We start from the raw sequence: 17,890 nt of genomic DNA, 5'->3' as shown, positions 1-17,890 counted from the left end.
TGAAATACTCTCTTTTTACTGAGCCTGGTATGTTCCTCTGTCCGTTAGTGAGTTCCCTTTCAAAACTGTGTTTCTCTGGAACTGTAAATCCACCAGCCTGTAAGGGTGCAGTTCACAGGAGTGGGTGACAGGACTTTCTTGGCAACAATACCTCCTTGTGGGAGGACACAAGAATGGCATAAAATTCACTGCATTCCATGTGGATTTCACACTTCAGCAGTTAGGATATGAGAGGAGAAAGCCAATTGTAAAAACAAATAGAAGGGAGCTACATATGATGCTTAGGTAGGATTTAGTAGGAGAAAGAAAATATTCAAAGAAATGAAAGAAGAAAGCATAGATCTGATGGTCATGCCTGTAATGAACATTTAGCTCTTGTCAAAGTGTGGTACTGAAAAGTGTCTCTGAGGGGTGCTCACTGCCTGCACTTGGTGGTACTACTGCATGTGTCTGTGTAGGCAGACTGCCTGCCATCGACTAGCAGCCCAGCAGAAGTGTGTACCTTTTGTCAACGATTTGCCAACAGCAAATTTGCCAACAGGCTTACGGTTATCTTATTCTCAAAGAAATTTTAATGTAAATTTTTATATATTTTTGGTGCTGGCTAAAGTGCCTGAATCCTCTGACTTAAAAAAAAAAATAAAAAGGCAACCTGTGTCTGAACTTTTTACTTTTCCCTATGCCTGAGCATAAATTTTTTAAAGCACATGCATACCTGACCAGCTCATGGTAGCAGAACCATTTGCTTTGAGAGTCATTTGTCTGTGTGTGCTGAATAGAGTCTTTGAAGTATCTGTCTTCCAGTAGTTGTGTGGTTATGATATATCCTGACTTTGGCTCATTGAATTGCTTCTCATTTGAATGTCTAATATAATTGCAATACTCTGAATTCTCCCATCTTTCTCCTTCCCTATTCATGCCACTAAAAGGGCACTGTCATTCATGTTTCATTGTTTGTGACAAATGCAATTATGGAAGAATATCCGCCTGATAGGAATTACAGTAAAAGGGAACAAATTGCATCAGACTGTTATGCTGTCTACTGCATTTCAAGAAACTTCTCACATTATGTTGTTGTTGGAGCTGTCATTTTCTGCCACTTGTAGCCTAGGCAGATAGGAGTTACAAGTACATCTCATAGCTCTGTTCCAGAGCCATGACTTTATACTTGGTCGTCTGGCCATCCCAACTTATATCCAGCTCATTTCTAAGGGGTTGGTCATATTCAGACCCTTCTGGCTTGTCTTTGCTCACACAGTCACAGAACCACAGAAAGGATGCAGTTGGAATGGAGCTCTGAAGGTCATTTGGTCCAATCCCCTGACTCAGGCAGGGCTAACAGTCTGCCTGGGACTATGTCCAGTCAGCTTTTGAATATCTCTAAGGATGGAGGCTCCACAACCTTCCTGGTCAGCCTGTGCCACTGCTCACAGTGAAAAAAATGTTTTCTGATGTTTAGACAGAACTTGCCCTGTGTCAGTTTGTGTCCATTGCCTCTTGACCTGTGGCTGGGCACCACTGAGATCAGTCTGACTCCATCTTCTTTGCACTCTCCCCTCAGGTATTTATATATACTGATAAAATCTTTCTGAGCTTTTTCTTCTCTACCCTGAACAGTCCCAGCTCTTTTGGCCTTTCCTCCTATGAGAGGTGCTCTAGTCCCTTAATCATCTTAATGCCTCAAATACCTAGACGATACCAGTGTTGAAATGGTATGCTTTTCAGATTTTAGGTTTTGAAGTGTCTCAGGGGCTTGCAGGACACCCAATTCTATATAGCGACTCTCTTATGGAATAAGAGACCCCCCAGAGACCTGGGCAAACAGTCACATGGGGCCTGTGAATGTGCAGTTCAACCTTGTGCTTATGGGTCAGGGGAAACACGACATCAGAGGTTTCTGAGGAGCTGCTGTGCTGACAGAAGATTCTTTTTTTCCTCAACTTTTATTAAATATTCCTGGTAATAGCACTGTCTCCTAGCCTCAGCTAAGCTGTATCTCACTTCTTTCCTGGCCCATTCAGTTACTGATAGTAACTCACCACTCACTCCTGTCTTGGCTTCTCACAATTGAGTGCTCTCACTCCTTCCTAACCAACCAGTTCTTTCAAATCTGTAGCTCTGCTTTCCTGGTCATTTTTGTTCAGACCACTTCTATTGTGCACAGAGAGACTTGATAAGACTAGCCTGATATACAGAACTTAAAAAGTAGCTGGTGATTGGCTAACACGTACATTAGGTAACTGAGATTAGAGACTGCCTAAGCAAAGTGTCAATGTATTTATTGTAACAGTGGCCAAAGAGCTGTCAATCACGTGGAAAAATGTTGGCCTCTCTTCCTCCTTTGGAACTATGGCTCAGTTTTGGAGAACAGTTGTCTTGCAGTTTCCCAAGTCTTTCTGTATAAGGTTTGTAACTTTTCTTGTCTGTACCTTTTCCTCTTGGATTCTTTGACTGCTAATTACTGTTATATCTAGAACTCCACTGCTGTCTATGTGTTCATCTTATGTTATGTTAGCTAACATCATTTTTTTGCACCTTACTGAAAATTCTCTCAGCTAAGGTCACACAGTTGAACTATACCAACTAGACCTTGAATCACAGAAAGCTGAAATACAGGGCTGAGGATTTTCACATAATTTTCTTCTCGTTGGTTGATTCTCTCACTCTTGCCCCCTCCTCCCTTCCAAATTTTCCTGTCAAAGTAGGTACTTCTGTTTTATTTTCTTATCACCTTCCCTTCATTAAATCTCTTCTCAGTTTCTCCAGAGTTAACTAGTTTTCAACAGAAGTTCTGAACTGAAGCCAATTCTGTGCCTAAGAATTTTTAAGTTCCCCAAAGGTCACCAAGTTGACTTAGTACTTATCCTTTTATCTTGCAAAATATATGAAGTTAACAGACCACATTTATCTTGGGCCACAAAACTATTTGCAAATCTGGCTTAAAGGGGTGAATTAAAGTTAACAGCTGCTTTTGTCTTTGCTTGAATGGCACAAGGCACTGCAAAAGTAGGAGTGAATCTGCTCTGTAAGTAAATGCTAATAAATTGCAGGTAGTAGAAAACTGCAGAATGCCATGTGCTGTTTTCTTTTTCTCCTTACAAATACTTCACATGTTCTTTATGTCTACAAAAATCATAGTACATACTACATAAATAGTCCATATTATAGCCTGTCTTCCTTCAGATTTGCATCTCAACATTTCTGTGGATTCTTGGAAGCTTAGCAGTAAGGGTGCTTTTACTGCCAGCCCCAGCTTGCCATCGGTGAGCGCTTTAACCTGGTTTCTTTCCGACTTCCTATTTATGGAAAAGTAGTTAGCAACTTTGAATATCTTCCTCTGTGTGAAAATTTTATTGAAGTTGGTCAGATAGTTGAAAAAAATTACCAGGTAAGAAGTCCTCTAACAGTATTAATGCTAATTTTATTTTCATGGGAAATGTCATCTCCCTGATGCTTTATTCAGTATTTGTTAAAATGGATCCTGCGAGTCCAAAGTGGACACCTCTACACTTGTATATCTCAATTGCAGAGAAAAATGTTCATCGTTTCATGATTTCTTGTCTTATTAAAACATTACATGTGTCAGCTTAATGATTTATGGGAATGTTTTTAAAGATCTGGTGGTTACAATGTTCTGATTTTAATACTACGGTGTACACATTCCAAATACATAGACCCCCTGTCATCTTAGATGGTGCTTTTCCAGCCTGAAAGATAACGTGTCAAATTTAAGAAATTAAAACCAAATAATTGTCAGGACAAACAAATGGTAGTTAAATACTGTGAAAACAAAATGGAGACAGTTTTTGTTATTCATTGATGTTGCTTGTTCTCAGAAATTTGGAAAGTTGTCTTCCTGTTTGAAGTCATAAGAGAAATCAAAGGGCAAGGATTTTCGTTTTATGATAGTGTGTATGCACTGTGTTTGTCACATCCTTATTAAGGCAGAATGAATTTCCAGAGTTAGTATCTTAAATTCCTGCTAAAACCTCACAAATTGCTATTATTTTATTAAAATTTGTAGTAGTCATCAAAAATAGATCTGAAGATATGTATGCATGTAAGCAGTATTTACTCTTTCCTTTTACTCCACCCTTCTTGTCCCCCAAAGATTACTGGGCTTAAGTTGGTGCTTTGAAACTCCTAGTCCTGAAAACAGTACTCATCTGGAGAGGTGTTTCTGTTCCATTGCAGATGGGGAAATAACCTTTAAAAAAGGCCATTTTGTTTAATATTTAATTTTTATTTACTGTAGTTTTACTTGCTGTGATGTGTGATGGTGCATTATCTCATCAACTACTAGAGAAATGTTCTAATTTGCTGTCCTGAGCACAAGAAAGGGCTGTTTTGTACTTCCATTGTTTTGTAATGGAGCAGGTGCTAGAACCAGTTCTCAAGCTAGTGTGATTTTTATGTATATATGGAGTTTGCTAAACGTGTAGTTTAAGATAATAATTTGCACAAAAACTTCATCAAATCCAGGAGAAAACCAGAGAGCACTGTTGAAGTTGGGTGTTCCTGAAAAACTGCTGAGTTCCAGTGTGTTGGAAGCAGGCAGTGTTCTCAGAATCATGCCACTGCTATCTCAGGTGCTGGTGTGGGGACTCTGCAGTAATTGGTAGCTTTATTTCTGTGGCCTTTGCTCAATGTTTTTCTTAATCGTGGTTTCTAGTAAGAGCAGTAAAACTTGTTTTTCCCTTGAATCTTGAGAAATGAAGTCACAATATAAAACCAGTCTGAGAAACTCTGGTGTGCTTGAATAGTTCTCGTTCAGTTCGATTGAGGGAGCATATAAAAGTTTGTATCTATGTGATTACAGAAAATCCCTTCTGTTTGCATGTATTTCCATCAATATGCGTTAATTACTGATTGTATGTGTTTTGTACAAACCTTGTTGCCTAGTTTTTGATTTGAAGACTCTGAAGCTTATAAAAACATGTGCTTGGTTGAGGTAGCAAAATTCTTTGTGTGACTTGGGCTTTGACTTTACTGCAGATACTCAGAACTAGACATACCAGTGAGGCCTGATCAGACTTCTTGTCCTTGAGTGAAGCTATACAGTGCTGAGGGTACTGTGTGTTTTATTTCAACAAGCAATATTATCTCCTTACTTTTGGTCAGAAATGGTAGAATAAAAGGAAGCAAACATGACATATTCCTGCACTTGCTATGTAGAAAACCTCTGTGATACAAATGTCTGCTTGGAGAAGTGTACCCCATTCTTACACCAAGACTTGGATAGTTTAGATACAGGTAGAAAGAATATTGCATAATAAACAAAAGATTTAACTCTGGAGCAAGATAAAATTTTTTTAGTGCAGTTGTCAGTAAAGGGCTGGCTTTGTGAATATATAGTCTTTCAGTAGCTACATTTACTGATGATGTTTCCTAATTTTAGCACAGCTGAAACTACTAATTCTTGAGAGTTTTGATCAATCTTTAGTTTCCAAGCAGATGTAGAGAGTTTCATGGGTCAGGGTCAGATGTTTATTTTAGTGGTTTGGGCTTGCATAATAAGAATTTTCCAGTGCTGTTCTGTGTAGAGTGGGTTCGGTCAAGGTTGTGTCATCATTAGCAGAGATCCTCAGGTAATAATAGACTTTGAAATGCTTTCACAAATGAATGTAGTGGTGTTTCTTTTCTCAGAATAAGTCTAGGTGACAGACTGCTGGAAGTAGACTTGGGTGTTTGTCATTATGGTTTTCACTGTTAAATTTCATGTGCAAAGCTTCATGTTGGAGAGCAGTATGTTGTCTGCTGGCACAGTTACTAGATTAATTGCATAGATTTCACGTATTTTATGTCAGAGCCAGATCTTTGATTGTAGGAGGTTTTCATTGCATTATCTTAAATTTATAATGAGAAGAACAATATTTGATTCAGTTCTGTGACTAGGATTTATTTAATGACAAGGACAGCAAAGTACATAGTAATAGAAAAAACAGTGACTAGAAAAGTTTAACATAGTGCCCCTGGCCTTGTTGTGTACAGTTAAGAGTAATGATGTGATTGCCAAGGGAATTACTTCAGAATTAAATGATTCAGGAGAGCAGAAAGGGAACATCATTCAGCATGTGGCACATTCTCCATGATCTGTAGTAATTGACCTTCGTTTCAAGGCATTAGGGCAACAAAGAGATGCCAAATTTATTACTAATACTTGTGACTGATCGAGTTTAACAATTTTTTTTCCCCCGAATGTTGCAATCTAGCCTAAGGGAATTTGTCTTCATTTTGCAGGTCAAGCCTTAAAGGTATCAGCAGAGGCATTTACCAGTGATCCCTGCTTTCTGCCTAAGAGGCAGGCTGTTGTCCAAGCAGCACGATCTCTGCTTACAGCTGTCACAAGGCTTCTCATTCTGGCAGACATGGTTGATGTGGCATACTTGCTGGAACATCTGACTGTGGTGAGTAGAATTTGACTTAACTCAGAATCCCTTCAGTTGGAGAAGTGTCTGCTGATGGTTCTTGCGGCATTGAAAATTCTTTTTGTACTTGGGAATTGCAGATAGCATGCACATAACACCTTGGCAATTGGTAAAAGTGTAGATTCTAGATGAGATTTGTAGAATGTACCAAAAAAAGTCAAACTCAACATACTTGATCTATGGAAGCAGATTTATTGATACAATTATATTGTAACTTCCTTTTATTTATTGTTTCTTAATTTCATACTTGAATCGTTGCACTTGTGTAGCTTTTGATGCATGAAACCTACTTGGTGTTTGTGGAAGTAGTGGGGGATAATTTATTTCTAGAGAATCTTAAAGGTGGAATTTTATGTGGAGAAAAAAGAACTGAACAGGGTAAAGGTCTGTCTTTGTATTCGAGTCACTTTGTGAGAGACATCAGCTAAAAGGGGAGGGAGAAGGTGTGTGAGGGAGGCCTCTGGCAGGTCTCCAGCTATATTTCATACACTGCAAACAGAGGACTGGAAAGTCCTATGCTGGCAAAGCTTTAAAGATTGTGCAGTAGAAAATAGCCTGTAAAAGCCACTTAATTTTTTCATTCAGGGAATAATGTGTTTTGGAAGTGCTATGTTTTTGGGTCATCTTTTTTTCCACCTGTCTCTCTTTATACAGAAGGGATAGCTACGTTCTTCTGTTCCTGTGCAAAACTAACCAGGGGTTGTGTCACTATTGTTGAATTAGGCAAAACGCCCGTGCTTCTGTTGTTCAACATCAAAATACTTTTCTGTCTACACAGACTCCAGTTCCTTTAACTTCAGCCATAGTGTCCCATGTGAGCAGGCCTCCTTCCTTTTGTGAACAGTGTGATTTTTAATCTTGTCAGCATCATGTGTCTGACTGCAAATACTGTTGTATTTTTGTTTCCTTTTTTCCCCTAATATCTTCAGTAATGTGTGACAAACATAAGAAGTCGGTAGAACTTTGAATGTTTAATGTTTTGGGGCAGAGGTGAATAATCAGTGCCACCTCCAATAATGCCTCATGCCACAAGAGGGCTCACTGACTTAAAGGGGACCATTTTGAAGCAAATTCGGTTTGGTGAAGACAGGGGAATGAAAATTTAGCTCCCAATGAGAGTAGGAACAATATTTCATAATAAAACAAATGTTATATGGGTTTCAATCTTGTGTTTGAAACATCCAACATTGGCAGTTCTCGGAGATGTGGTACAGGCCAAATGAACATTGACTTGTAGAACCTTCTGTGTTGTTATGTACGTATAAAATTTGTCAGCTTTCAGAGGAGTGGCCTATGTCTTTTGTACTGTTTGTAAAAGATCTTGTTTAATTATGATATTTTTTTTATTGGTAACCTATTACAATTTTATACACATTTTCATAATCCTAGACGAGGCCTTCTAAAATGTTTTCAGCAAGTTTTACATGAGAGAACTAAAATTGGGTAGTTTTCTTTCCTAGAGTTTCAGTATTTCTAAACAACCATATAATTCACTTTGTGATTTCCATTAGAAAATGAAAAACAATCACTGAAAATCATAAAAGAATGCAAAGAATCATTCAAGAAAAATTCCGGCACCACAGAGTGCAATTAAGTTGTCTTCTTCTTCCATAGTTTGAGTTCTCTTAACAGGAGTGAAAACTGAATTCTTCACTTAACTCTTAGAATAAATTAGTGTGGCATAATACTTTCCAGAATGTTTATATAAAAAGCCTCACCCTAGTCCTTAGAGGAAGGTGGTAGATTTTCTATATTTAGTCTCTGCCCTGGCTGTTTGTTTTGCCAATGACCCAATGACTAGGCCTAGCAGCAATGACACAGCCAGCAGGAAGCTAAACCAGTAAGTGGACCGTATTGAGTATAGAAAGGACATTCCATGGACAGTTGCTGGGGGTACAAACAAGTCAACCAGAAAGCTCTGTGAAGTGCGTCCACTTCACTGGCAGACACTCCTGACTCCCTGCAAGTGGTCCCAGCTTTTATCCCCAAGTGGGACCCCTGGGGCTCATTTCCCTTCTGGCTCTCGCTGCAGGGCCGGCCGCGCCCTGGGGGGAAGCTATAAGGCAAACTCACCACCTCTTTAGGAAGGGCTGTGGGAATCACCCATATGTCAGCCTTAATTCGGGGCTTGGGGTTCAGACCCCAGCATTTCACTGTTGAACTTGTCAGCAGAGGTATTAGCTGTAGTGGTGTCCTTTTCTGTTGACACCTAATTAGGAAATAAATTTGATCGAGTAGTTTCAACACATGCTACTGAACAACCTTCAAATTATAACAATTTTTGGTTACGACTAACTGAGCCACATTTAAATGCAATTAAAAGATTTAATGAATCTCAACTTTGCTCTCTTCACAGTCCTTAACTTTAATTATTATACTTTAAAACTCTATTAGGATTTCAGTTTTTCTTGAGTGGGGACTTGTTCCAACAAAAAGCTTTATTCACACAGTGGCTGCAGTGAAGGAAGTAGACATTGTCTTTGCAGTATCAGCTTTAATATTGTCCATGTTTGCAAATTCATATGACTTGATAATCAAATCTCTTTAAAAGTCATTAGCAGTCTTCCTTTGAACTCATTCTAAAATTTTTAATACATCTACCATTTTATCCTCTTCACAAAGACATGGATGTTACAGGTGTTATTAATCATTTAGGAGATGAGAAATTGTACCGTCCTTTATTTCTGTAACTCAGAGTTCCAGAATTATGGTAGAATAAAACGAAGAAACTCAAGGACTGAGCCAAAATGGTTGTTGTTTTTTTTTTAAGTAATAGTGGTATAAATGAAATGAAAATTCTAATGAAGCTTTTTGTTTGCATGTACAGAATGAAACTGATAGAGCATCATCAAAGAACTCTATAGAGTACTCATCAAATCTTATTCAATACAAATGCATTTAATGAGAATTGTCTATTTATGTATCTAGTACTTTTCAAAACCATTTATCCAAGAGTGCCAAAATTTTTTTAGTCTTGCTCACTCCATAAAGCTGGTGAATTCCAACACTGGCATTCAAAACGTTTGAAACTATACTTGCTTGTACTGACAGAATGCAGTCTGGATCATTAAACTTTCTTTTCCTCTGTAATCTGTGAATAAAAATAGAAAGGAAGCAATGACAATGTGACTAGCTGCCATATGAAGCCTTGTCTAGTGTTACCTGTCACATCTGCCATGCTAAGAATATCGAGGAAAAAAGGGTGAATCTCGGGCACTTCCCTCCAGTTTGTGTAGTTGATGAGAATATTGTTTTCTGTACATTTCATTTAGACTTTGGACTGGCTTTGACTTCTATGTAATAAATTCTTTATAAAAAACAGTGCAATGCTGAAAATCATGGCTAATTTTATCACAAAAATGCAACTTTTAAACTGCGTATCACAGGGCAGTCTATTTGGAACTTCATTCCTTCCTTTGGAGGAATTTCACTCCAAACGTCCAAAAGAATGCTTGTGTGGACATGAGATTAGCTATTTTGAAATTTTGATAATAAAGTGGAGAGAATATTGGTTGTTTTGGGGATTCTGTAGACTCTTCACTCAGCAAAGTGTATATCAGATAATGCATACTAGAAGCCAGTACAAATTCTCAGTGACTGGTTGTATTCTGGCACAGTACAATTCTAGTCATTTGTGGAATTTGCAGCCTTAGAAGAGTAGAATGGTGTGGTGCAAACAGCAAGCTAATTTTAGAGCCGAGTGAGAAAATAAAGTACATGACACTTATAAGGAAGGTTTTGCTTCTTTAAATAGGGTCAAATTTTTTAAAGAGGGAAGAGTTTAAATAAATATTTGCATGTAAGATTTCATACCTATTTCAGTGTGAAGTCTCTAATCTCAAAATTGGGTTTTGAAAAATGTAGTCAGACAAAGGGCTAGCTCATGTATTGCACTCTTTGATTCAGAGCTGTACTACCAGCCTCATTCATTATGGTTAGTAATGCTTGATATTATTTAAGTGAATTAATAGACTAATGGAATTGCCTGAATTTATTGATTGGAGGAGAACAGCAAGAAGGTAACAAGTTCTGAGAATTTAATTCAAAGCACATTGGCAGTCTGTCTTTCTCCAATCTATTACAGATCATGCTGAGCCAACATGTTTTATTTGCCTTTTTTCCCTTCTTGCCGTACTTGTAGATTTACTGTTTAAGTCTCCATATTTTTCATGAACGCCTCAGACAGTGTGATCTTTATAAAATGGTTGCTTAGAGTTATTTAAAACTCTTGCCAAGTTAAAGAAAAAAAACAGCACCACAAGAGAATGGCTAGAGGTAAGAAGCAACTTGTGAACTTGGGCCCTGTGGGCATAGCACTGTCTGTTCCTCTCTTCCCTGCAGAGTATTCATCAGCATTAAAAATGTGTTGAACAGGAGAAAAACAGTGTGGTTACATAAAAGAAGAAAGGCAAGTCATCTCAGGCTTACCTGTGCTGTTGATTGGATACTAGGAAGAATTTCTTCACTGAGAGTGGTCAGGCACTGGAGCGGGCTGCCCAGGGAGGTGGTGGAGTCATCATACCTGGAGGGGTTCAAAAAACAAATAGATGTAGCAGTTGAGGCTCTGATCTAGTGGTTAGGGAGATGTTGGGAGGAAGGTTGGACTTGATGATCCTGGAGGTTCTTTGCAGCCATAGTGATTCCATGATTCAGATTTGAGGATTTAATTTGACTTGCATAACTCTGTATAAATTAGAATTTTACTTGCTCCTTGTATTACCTTCTGTTTTGGTGTTGTGTTATCATGCAGTAAAGCATTAAAAAACACAAAAAGGGTAAAAAAAGGAATGCAGTCTACAGGGCCAGGTTGTGAAAGTGAGAATTATCAGAATCTGCCCACCTTCCCTCTGGAGGGCATGTGTTACTCCTGTCTCAAGAGAAATCTCTGAAAATATGGGGTGTTAAGATGATGACAAGAGTCTTTGAGGGAGAGTATTTGGCTTCTTCTTTGGTTCATACTTGTATGTATTTTCTCACCAACCAGCAAAAATGGATTTCTGCTACCATTCTGAGGTCAGTGCCACATGGGATATGCCACATGGGAGGCAGCTGTTTGTAATCAGGGCAACAGTGTTTATCGTTGAACTCTGCAAATGGTGTGGCAGTCTGTAATGTGCAATAAATGACAGAGGAAAAGTAGCTCATAAAGAATTACTTTTAAGAAATTGTGCTTTTCAAAGTGAACATGTTTTTGAGTGCCATGGGAACCTTGGTACACTTCTTATAGTGGCGTCTTGACTGCTGCTTTTTAACTCTCTCATGAATCATTTACACTTTACAACCTCTGGGACTTCCCTTGAATCAGCTACATTCTTTATGACTATCTTATAATAAACTCTTGGCAAGGAACAGACTCCCTGGTCACTGCAGTTCTGTTCATACAATACCTAGTTTTGGTTTTAGCATGGGAATCACTGAAAAAAAGAGCATTATCCTGTGGAAACACAGACCCACCGTCAGTGAAGGAAGAGTTGGTGTGTGAACTATTACAGGAGCTTGACCCCTACAAATTGATGGGCCCAGATGTTTTCCACCCAAGGGTGTTAAGAGAGCTGGCTGATGTCGCTGTTATGCTGCCCTCCATAATCTCTGAGAAGCTGTTGAGATTAGGGGATGTCCCAGAAGACTGGAAGAAGGCTAATGTCACCCCCACCTACGAAATGGGCTTAAAGGAGGATCCAGGAAATTACAGGCCCATCAGTTTTACTTATGTTTTCCACCCAAGGGTGTTAAGAGAGCTGGCTGATGTCGCTGTTATGCTGCCCTCCATAATCTCTGAGAAGCTGTTGAGATTAGGGGATGTCCCAGAAGACTGGAAGAAGGCTAATGTCACCCCCACCTACAAAATGGGCTTAAAGGAGGATCCAGGAAATTACAGGCCCATCAGTTTTACTTCAGTCCCTGGGAAAGTTATGGAATGAACCCTTCAGGGGGTTTTAAAGTCAAATGAAGCATGTAACTGGGAAATGGCAGCACGGAGTCACCAAGGGGAAGTCGTACTTAACAAACCTCATCTCCTTCTGTAACAAAAGAACCTGCTTGGTTGATGTGGGGCGAGCAGTGGATGTTGTCTACCTGGGTTTCTCCAAAGCTTTCAGTATGGTTCTCCACAGCCGCCTCCTACAGAAACTGATGTGTTGTGGTCTAGACAAGTGGTCCATGGAGTGGGCAAGAACAGGGTGACAGGCCTCACCCAGAGGTGGTGGTAAATAGCTCCTTTTCAACCTGGCAAGCTGTCACAAATGGCGTCCCCCAGGGATCAATACTTGGCCCAACACTATTTAGTACCTTTGTAAGTCATCTGGATGAGGGGATCAAGTGTAGCCTGATGGAAGGGTATCACCAGCAGAGATAAAGACATCATTATCCCATTCTACACAGTGCTTGTCAGACCAGTTTGGTCCCTGCTATGCAAGAAAAGATGTGGACAGGCTGGAGAGGGTTCAGAGAAGGGCCACAAAGATTATCCAAGGACTCATAAACTGCTCTATGAGGAAAGGCTGAGAGGACTGGGTTTGTTCAGTCTTGAGAAAAGAATACTCGGGAGACTTTATTACCGTGTTCTGTTATTGAAAGGGTGAGTACAAAGAAGATGGAGATGCCCTTTTTACAAGGAGTCTCATGGAAAAGACAAGAGGCAGTGGGTACAAGCTACTCCTGGGGAGATTCCAACTGGCCACAAGAGGAAAATTTTTCACAAGGGCAATCAGCTGTTGGAATAATCTCCCCAGGGAAGCGGTGGAGTCTCCAGCACTGGACACTTTTTAAGATCCATCTGGACACAGTGCTAGGCCATCTTGTCTAGACTGTGCTTTTGCCAATAAAGGTTGAACCAAGCGATCCTTGAGGTCCCTTCCAATCTGGGATTCTATGATCCTTTTCATGCTGGTCAGAAATATGGCTTTAAAGGAACCCTAACTGGCTAGCTACAGAGAAATTCTGCTACAGTAGTACCTGGAGTAAGCATGCGTGAAGGCTCCTGAACCTGTTTTACTAGAGAACAAGAAAACTACGTGAAATATAAGCAGCTGTATTTGAAAGAGAAAACCACAACTGCCAGGTTAAAAACACACTTCAATGAAAAGGTTTGAAAACAAATCCAGTCCTTGCTTCTTTGCAGTGTAGAGCCTTCCCTTCAGTCTTATTTCTAGTTCAGTACTTCTTGGCAGATTCGTGCCTGCAATAGGCTCAGCAGTGTTGGTTTTATGTGTATTGAAATCTTCTTTGCTGTCACATTGAAGACTGAGGTGTTGGTCAGCTCCCTCAGGAATTTCTATTTCTTAGGAATTTCCTAGTTTTGCTTCTGCCACAGGCATGCTGTCTGCTGTCTTTCTCTGTTTCCTGTCCTACTTTGTATGCTAGGAGGGTCTCCCTGAGCAAAGCATGCTTGGCAGATTTGAGAGAGGATCATTTCTGTTTCTCCTAGAGTGCCTGTGTGATTTAGAGTACAGTAGGAACAGAACCTCACTCTTACTGGTGGCAGAGCAGATAAACACACAGCCTTCCTCTCTTAGAATCATAGAATCCTTTAGGTTGGAAGGGACCTTCAAGATCATCAAGTCCAACCAGTGAGCTGTTAGGGCTGTAAAGTCCTCTGCTAAAACAGATCAGAATCTGTCAGGGTTGGAAGGCACCACAAGGATCCCCCAGTTCCAACCCCTCTGCCATGAGCAGGGACACCTCCCACTAGATCAGGCTGCCCAGAGCCTCCTCCAGCCTGGCCTTAAAGACCCCCAGGGCCACTGCCTTGTTACTAGCCATGGGTCACAAAAGCAGAGGAAAATTGTACCAATCTCCTGCACTCTAGAGGGGAAAAAAAGAAAAGGGAAAAAAAAAAACAGCAAGCAACAGGAGGGAATACATTGCCTTCTTAGAACTCCTGCCTGGGAGGGAGTGCCTTTTGACAGTTCTTGAAAACTGTGTGTGTATGGGTGAGCAGAAATACCTGGTAAGGGAGGATATAAAACTCCTTTCTTATTATTATGAAAAATGAAAAAGCGTTAAGGATAAGATTCATAAATATAAGAATACAAGCAGCAGCCTGTCAATTACATAAACCAGGAGCAAAGAGTGACGAAAGGAAATACTGACTGGTCAGAAACTTTTTATACAAACTGCTTCCACAACCCAGGTGTAAGGCGAGGGGGACGAAAGAAGCAGGACTTATTTAAGATGACTTTATGTAAATAAGATGGATTTTTTTTTTCGTTTGGTTTAACATGCATAGTATGGAAGACATTTATGTACTAATTTTTCATACAAATAAAAAATTGTCAAGTGAGATAATTTCTGAATGAAGTAAGTTGTAAACATGAAGTCTGGGGAGCTTTAGTGACCCAAAAGTTGTTTGTATCTTAGGTTAATGCAGAGTGCATGAGGTTGAGAGAAGTACAAATGAGTTTGAGAAAAGTACAAATGAGTTTGAGAAATCTGTATTGCTTCTGGTGATGAAGTTTGGAAAGTGTTTTGGGAAAGTTGGGAGGTAGATATTAGAAAAGCAGACATCTATTTTAAATTATTATGGGGACAGTGTAAATGCCTGCACGCTCCAATCGGTGACTAGGACTCCATGGCAGTAGACTCTCTTCAAACCTATCAGGAAAAAAAAAGCATTGCTAAATTGTTTCCATCTTAGTTATTACTGTGTTTTGCTTCTACAGCAACACTTAACACTGAAGTGCAGTACTTATAAGAGAATAGTATGGAAGTAATGCTCTGAAATGTACTTCTATGAGTGCTAATCTTGGAAGGCAAATTCTAGGTTGGTAATATAACCTTGGAAAATCAGTTTCTCTTGACAGATTATTTATTGGTAGTATAGTAATGAAGTCAGTGTAATGTAGAGTGGTTTGTCTGATAAACAATTATTTGTATCTCAAGCATGCACAGATCATTCTGATCTAGAGAAATTTATGTTCTAACTCGCTCTTGGGAGGATGCAAAACAAACAGTATCTTCTTTCTCATTAAAATGTATGTCTTCAGAAATTCTTGAAATGAGAGCAAATTCATGTGATATTTTTTGAATGGAAAAATCCATGTGACCTACTCTCTATAAACCTCTCCAAAGAGGCACATTGCCCATTTCATTGCAGCAAAATATTGGGAGAGCAACTATTTTCTTATAAGTTGTGTGTTCAGTAATTGGAATTTAAGAGAGGTTTTGAATGTTTTTTTCCTCAACTATATTTCCTGGTGATTTAAAGGGGTACATTTAGTATAATTTAGTCTTTTAAAGAAACAGTATGTTATTAAAGTTATAAAAGGTATTTTTTTAATGAATGGCTTCCTTATGGCAGAATTGAAATAAAATCTGGTTCTTGTTCGTAATTCAGCTTCTCACTAATCCATGGGAAAATACAGAAACATATTTTGCAAATGGCTGAAATGGTTCAGTGCTGCTTTGCTGCCCTGCACAGTGGAAGATGGTAGTCCTGATATTCTGAAAGACAAACCCTCTTTCACTTCCACGGCGCTAGACAAACCAGGAAAGGGCCATTTCTTCTCATTGTGGAATAAAGGACTGGCTTTTTGTAGCATTAGCCCTAAAGCTGACCCAAGTGTGTAGAAGCAAACCAAGTAAATGATGTGCACCAAGCCATTTGATTGTCACATTAAGCTCTGGAGCTAGACTTCCAGGCAAATGACATTAAAGGTATGTGGTTTGTTAAATAGCATCATTCACAAACTGAAGTATCTCCTGTCTCCATACCTCGCTCTGTTTGTATGGAGATTAGACTTCCAGGCGAATGACATTAAAGGTATGTGGTTTGTTAAATAGCATCATTCACAAACTGAAGAAGCAGTATCTCCTGCCTCCATACCTTGCTCTGTTTATATGGAGATGTAAGATTATTACCAGGAATAAGACATTATACTCCATATTTAATGATGTATCCTCCCATATCTTATCATCTGCAGTACTTTGCACTGCATGTTTATCATTTCATATTTTTTGTGGCCTCGCCTTCTGTTTAGCCGACAAGCCATTAATTTTAATGGCCCATATTTAGATTCCCAGGCTCGTGAAGGGAATCCCATTAAACCTGGAGAGAATTTCATCCACCTCAAACCAAGCAGACTCAAAATTGTCTAGTGCAGAAGCAATTTCCTTGGGATTCCATAAAGGATGTTGTGAAGTGCATCACCTTAGACCTTAAAAATCGGACAATAACTGCCTTTAGTATCATTATTTGTTTCACAAATACTCATATTATGAATCAGTTTGCTTGCAATAGCTGAACATGGTAGAAGAAGTGAAGAGTGACCTTAACCTTTCACAGAAGGATGCAGAGCTAAGCTACAACCTGAAGAGACTTTTAAGTCTTTATTTGATTTTAGTTCAAACAAATTTATCCAATTTAATATAGTACATTTTAACCTAAATAGTATCAATTTTAGGATAAAATCAAGGTTTCCTATTGAAACATTATGCAACCACTCTGTTTATGTCTCAGACTCTTCTTTTTTAACTTGTTGCCTCATTTCCATTATATATGACGGAAGTTCCAAGGTTCCTTAAAATACGTAGATGGATACTGGAGAAAACAACAAAAGGCTTTATCAGGAGCTTATAAATACACCAGAGGATTCTCAGCCCTTATAACAGCTTTACTGCAGCAGAAAGTTCAGTGAGAACTCCCATCTCTTGGTGAGACTATACAAAATTTAGTACTAATGCTTACAGTTGTGCTTACCACCATGATCATTATCTGAGAGCAGGTTGCAGGACTTTTCCATACTAATCAGGGGCATCATACTTATGAAGAGGCCATATGATAATATTCTTCTGGTCCATCTGTATTTAGGCTCTTGATCCCTTTCAGAGTGTTGGTGATATTTGTGGCTTCAAGATACCTAAAACGGGACTGTAAGAGTTGCTCCACTTAAAGACATCTACCATGTGTTGGCTTCCAGGAGGATAAGCACACGATCTTTATACAGCAGTGTCTTGATGGTGCATCAAGACCCGGTCCAGGACACAGTGTCTGGTGTGTTGTCCACCTTGTGTGTCTTAGTGCTGAGGCGTTTGGCTCTAGTTTTACAGTTGTCGATTTGAGATTTTTTTATTCTGAAAGGAATGTTGTAATGTTCATGTATGTAATGTAGTGTTCCTGTGTTTTGAAAAACTATAAAGTTTCTTTATGTGTTTGTGCTCTGGACTTATTTATGATAACTTGAGAAACAGAAGAAGGTTTTCAGAATTGTTGAAATACTTATATTTCTTCTCTACTTGTGGAGCAGCTTTCCTCAGAGGAAAAATCAGTCCAGGTAGTTAACTGGTAGTGCCACAGAGAGCAAAAGTAGTGAAGGAATGCTACTTTTCCACTTCCAGAGACTATCTACAAAGGACTTTGCAAAAACATCAGGCAAAAAAGAGCTTCTGTGAATCTCTTATGATTGTTTACATTTTGTTATTAGTGAGAGAGAAAAAAAAAGTGCTGAAGTACTTGTATTTCTGTT

General features: G+C 39.1%; 1 protein-coding gene across 1 annotated transcript in view; it reads left to right on the top strand.

Moving 5' to 3' along the window:
* Positions 1 to 17,890, top strand: part of LOC103778388 (catenin alpha-3-like) — a gene marked incomplete at its 3' end in the record, with an annotated part of 86,920 nt that overhangs the window by 19,616 nt on the left and 49,414 nt on the right. The window contains exon 4 of the mRNA XM_008945970.1: positions 6,241 to 6,407. Within this exon, the coding sequence (XP_008944218.1) occupies positions 6,241 to 6,407 (167 nt within the window). The remainder of the gene's footprint in view (positions 1 to 6,240; positions 6,408 to 17,890) is intronic.

This window comes from Merops nubicus, unplaced genomic scaffold (genome assembly GCF_000691845.1).
Source record: "Merops nubicus isolate BGI_N331 unplaced genomic scaffold, ASM69184v1 scaffold8398, whole genome shotgun sequence".
Classification (NCBI taxonomy): domain Eukaryota; kingdom Metazoa; phylum Chordata; class Aves; order Coraciiformes; family Meropidae; genus Merops; species Merops nubicus.
The sequence above is the reverse complement of the archived record's forward strand: the minus strand, read 5'-3'. Positions and strand labels throughout refer to the sequence as shown.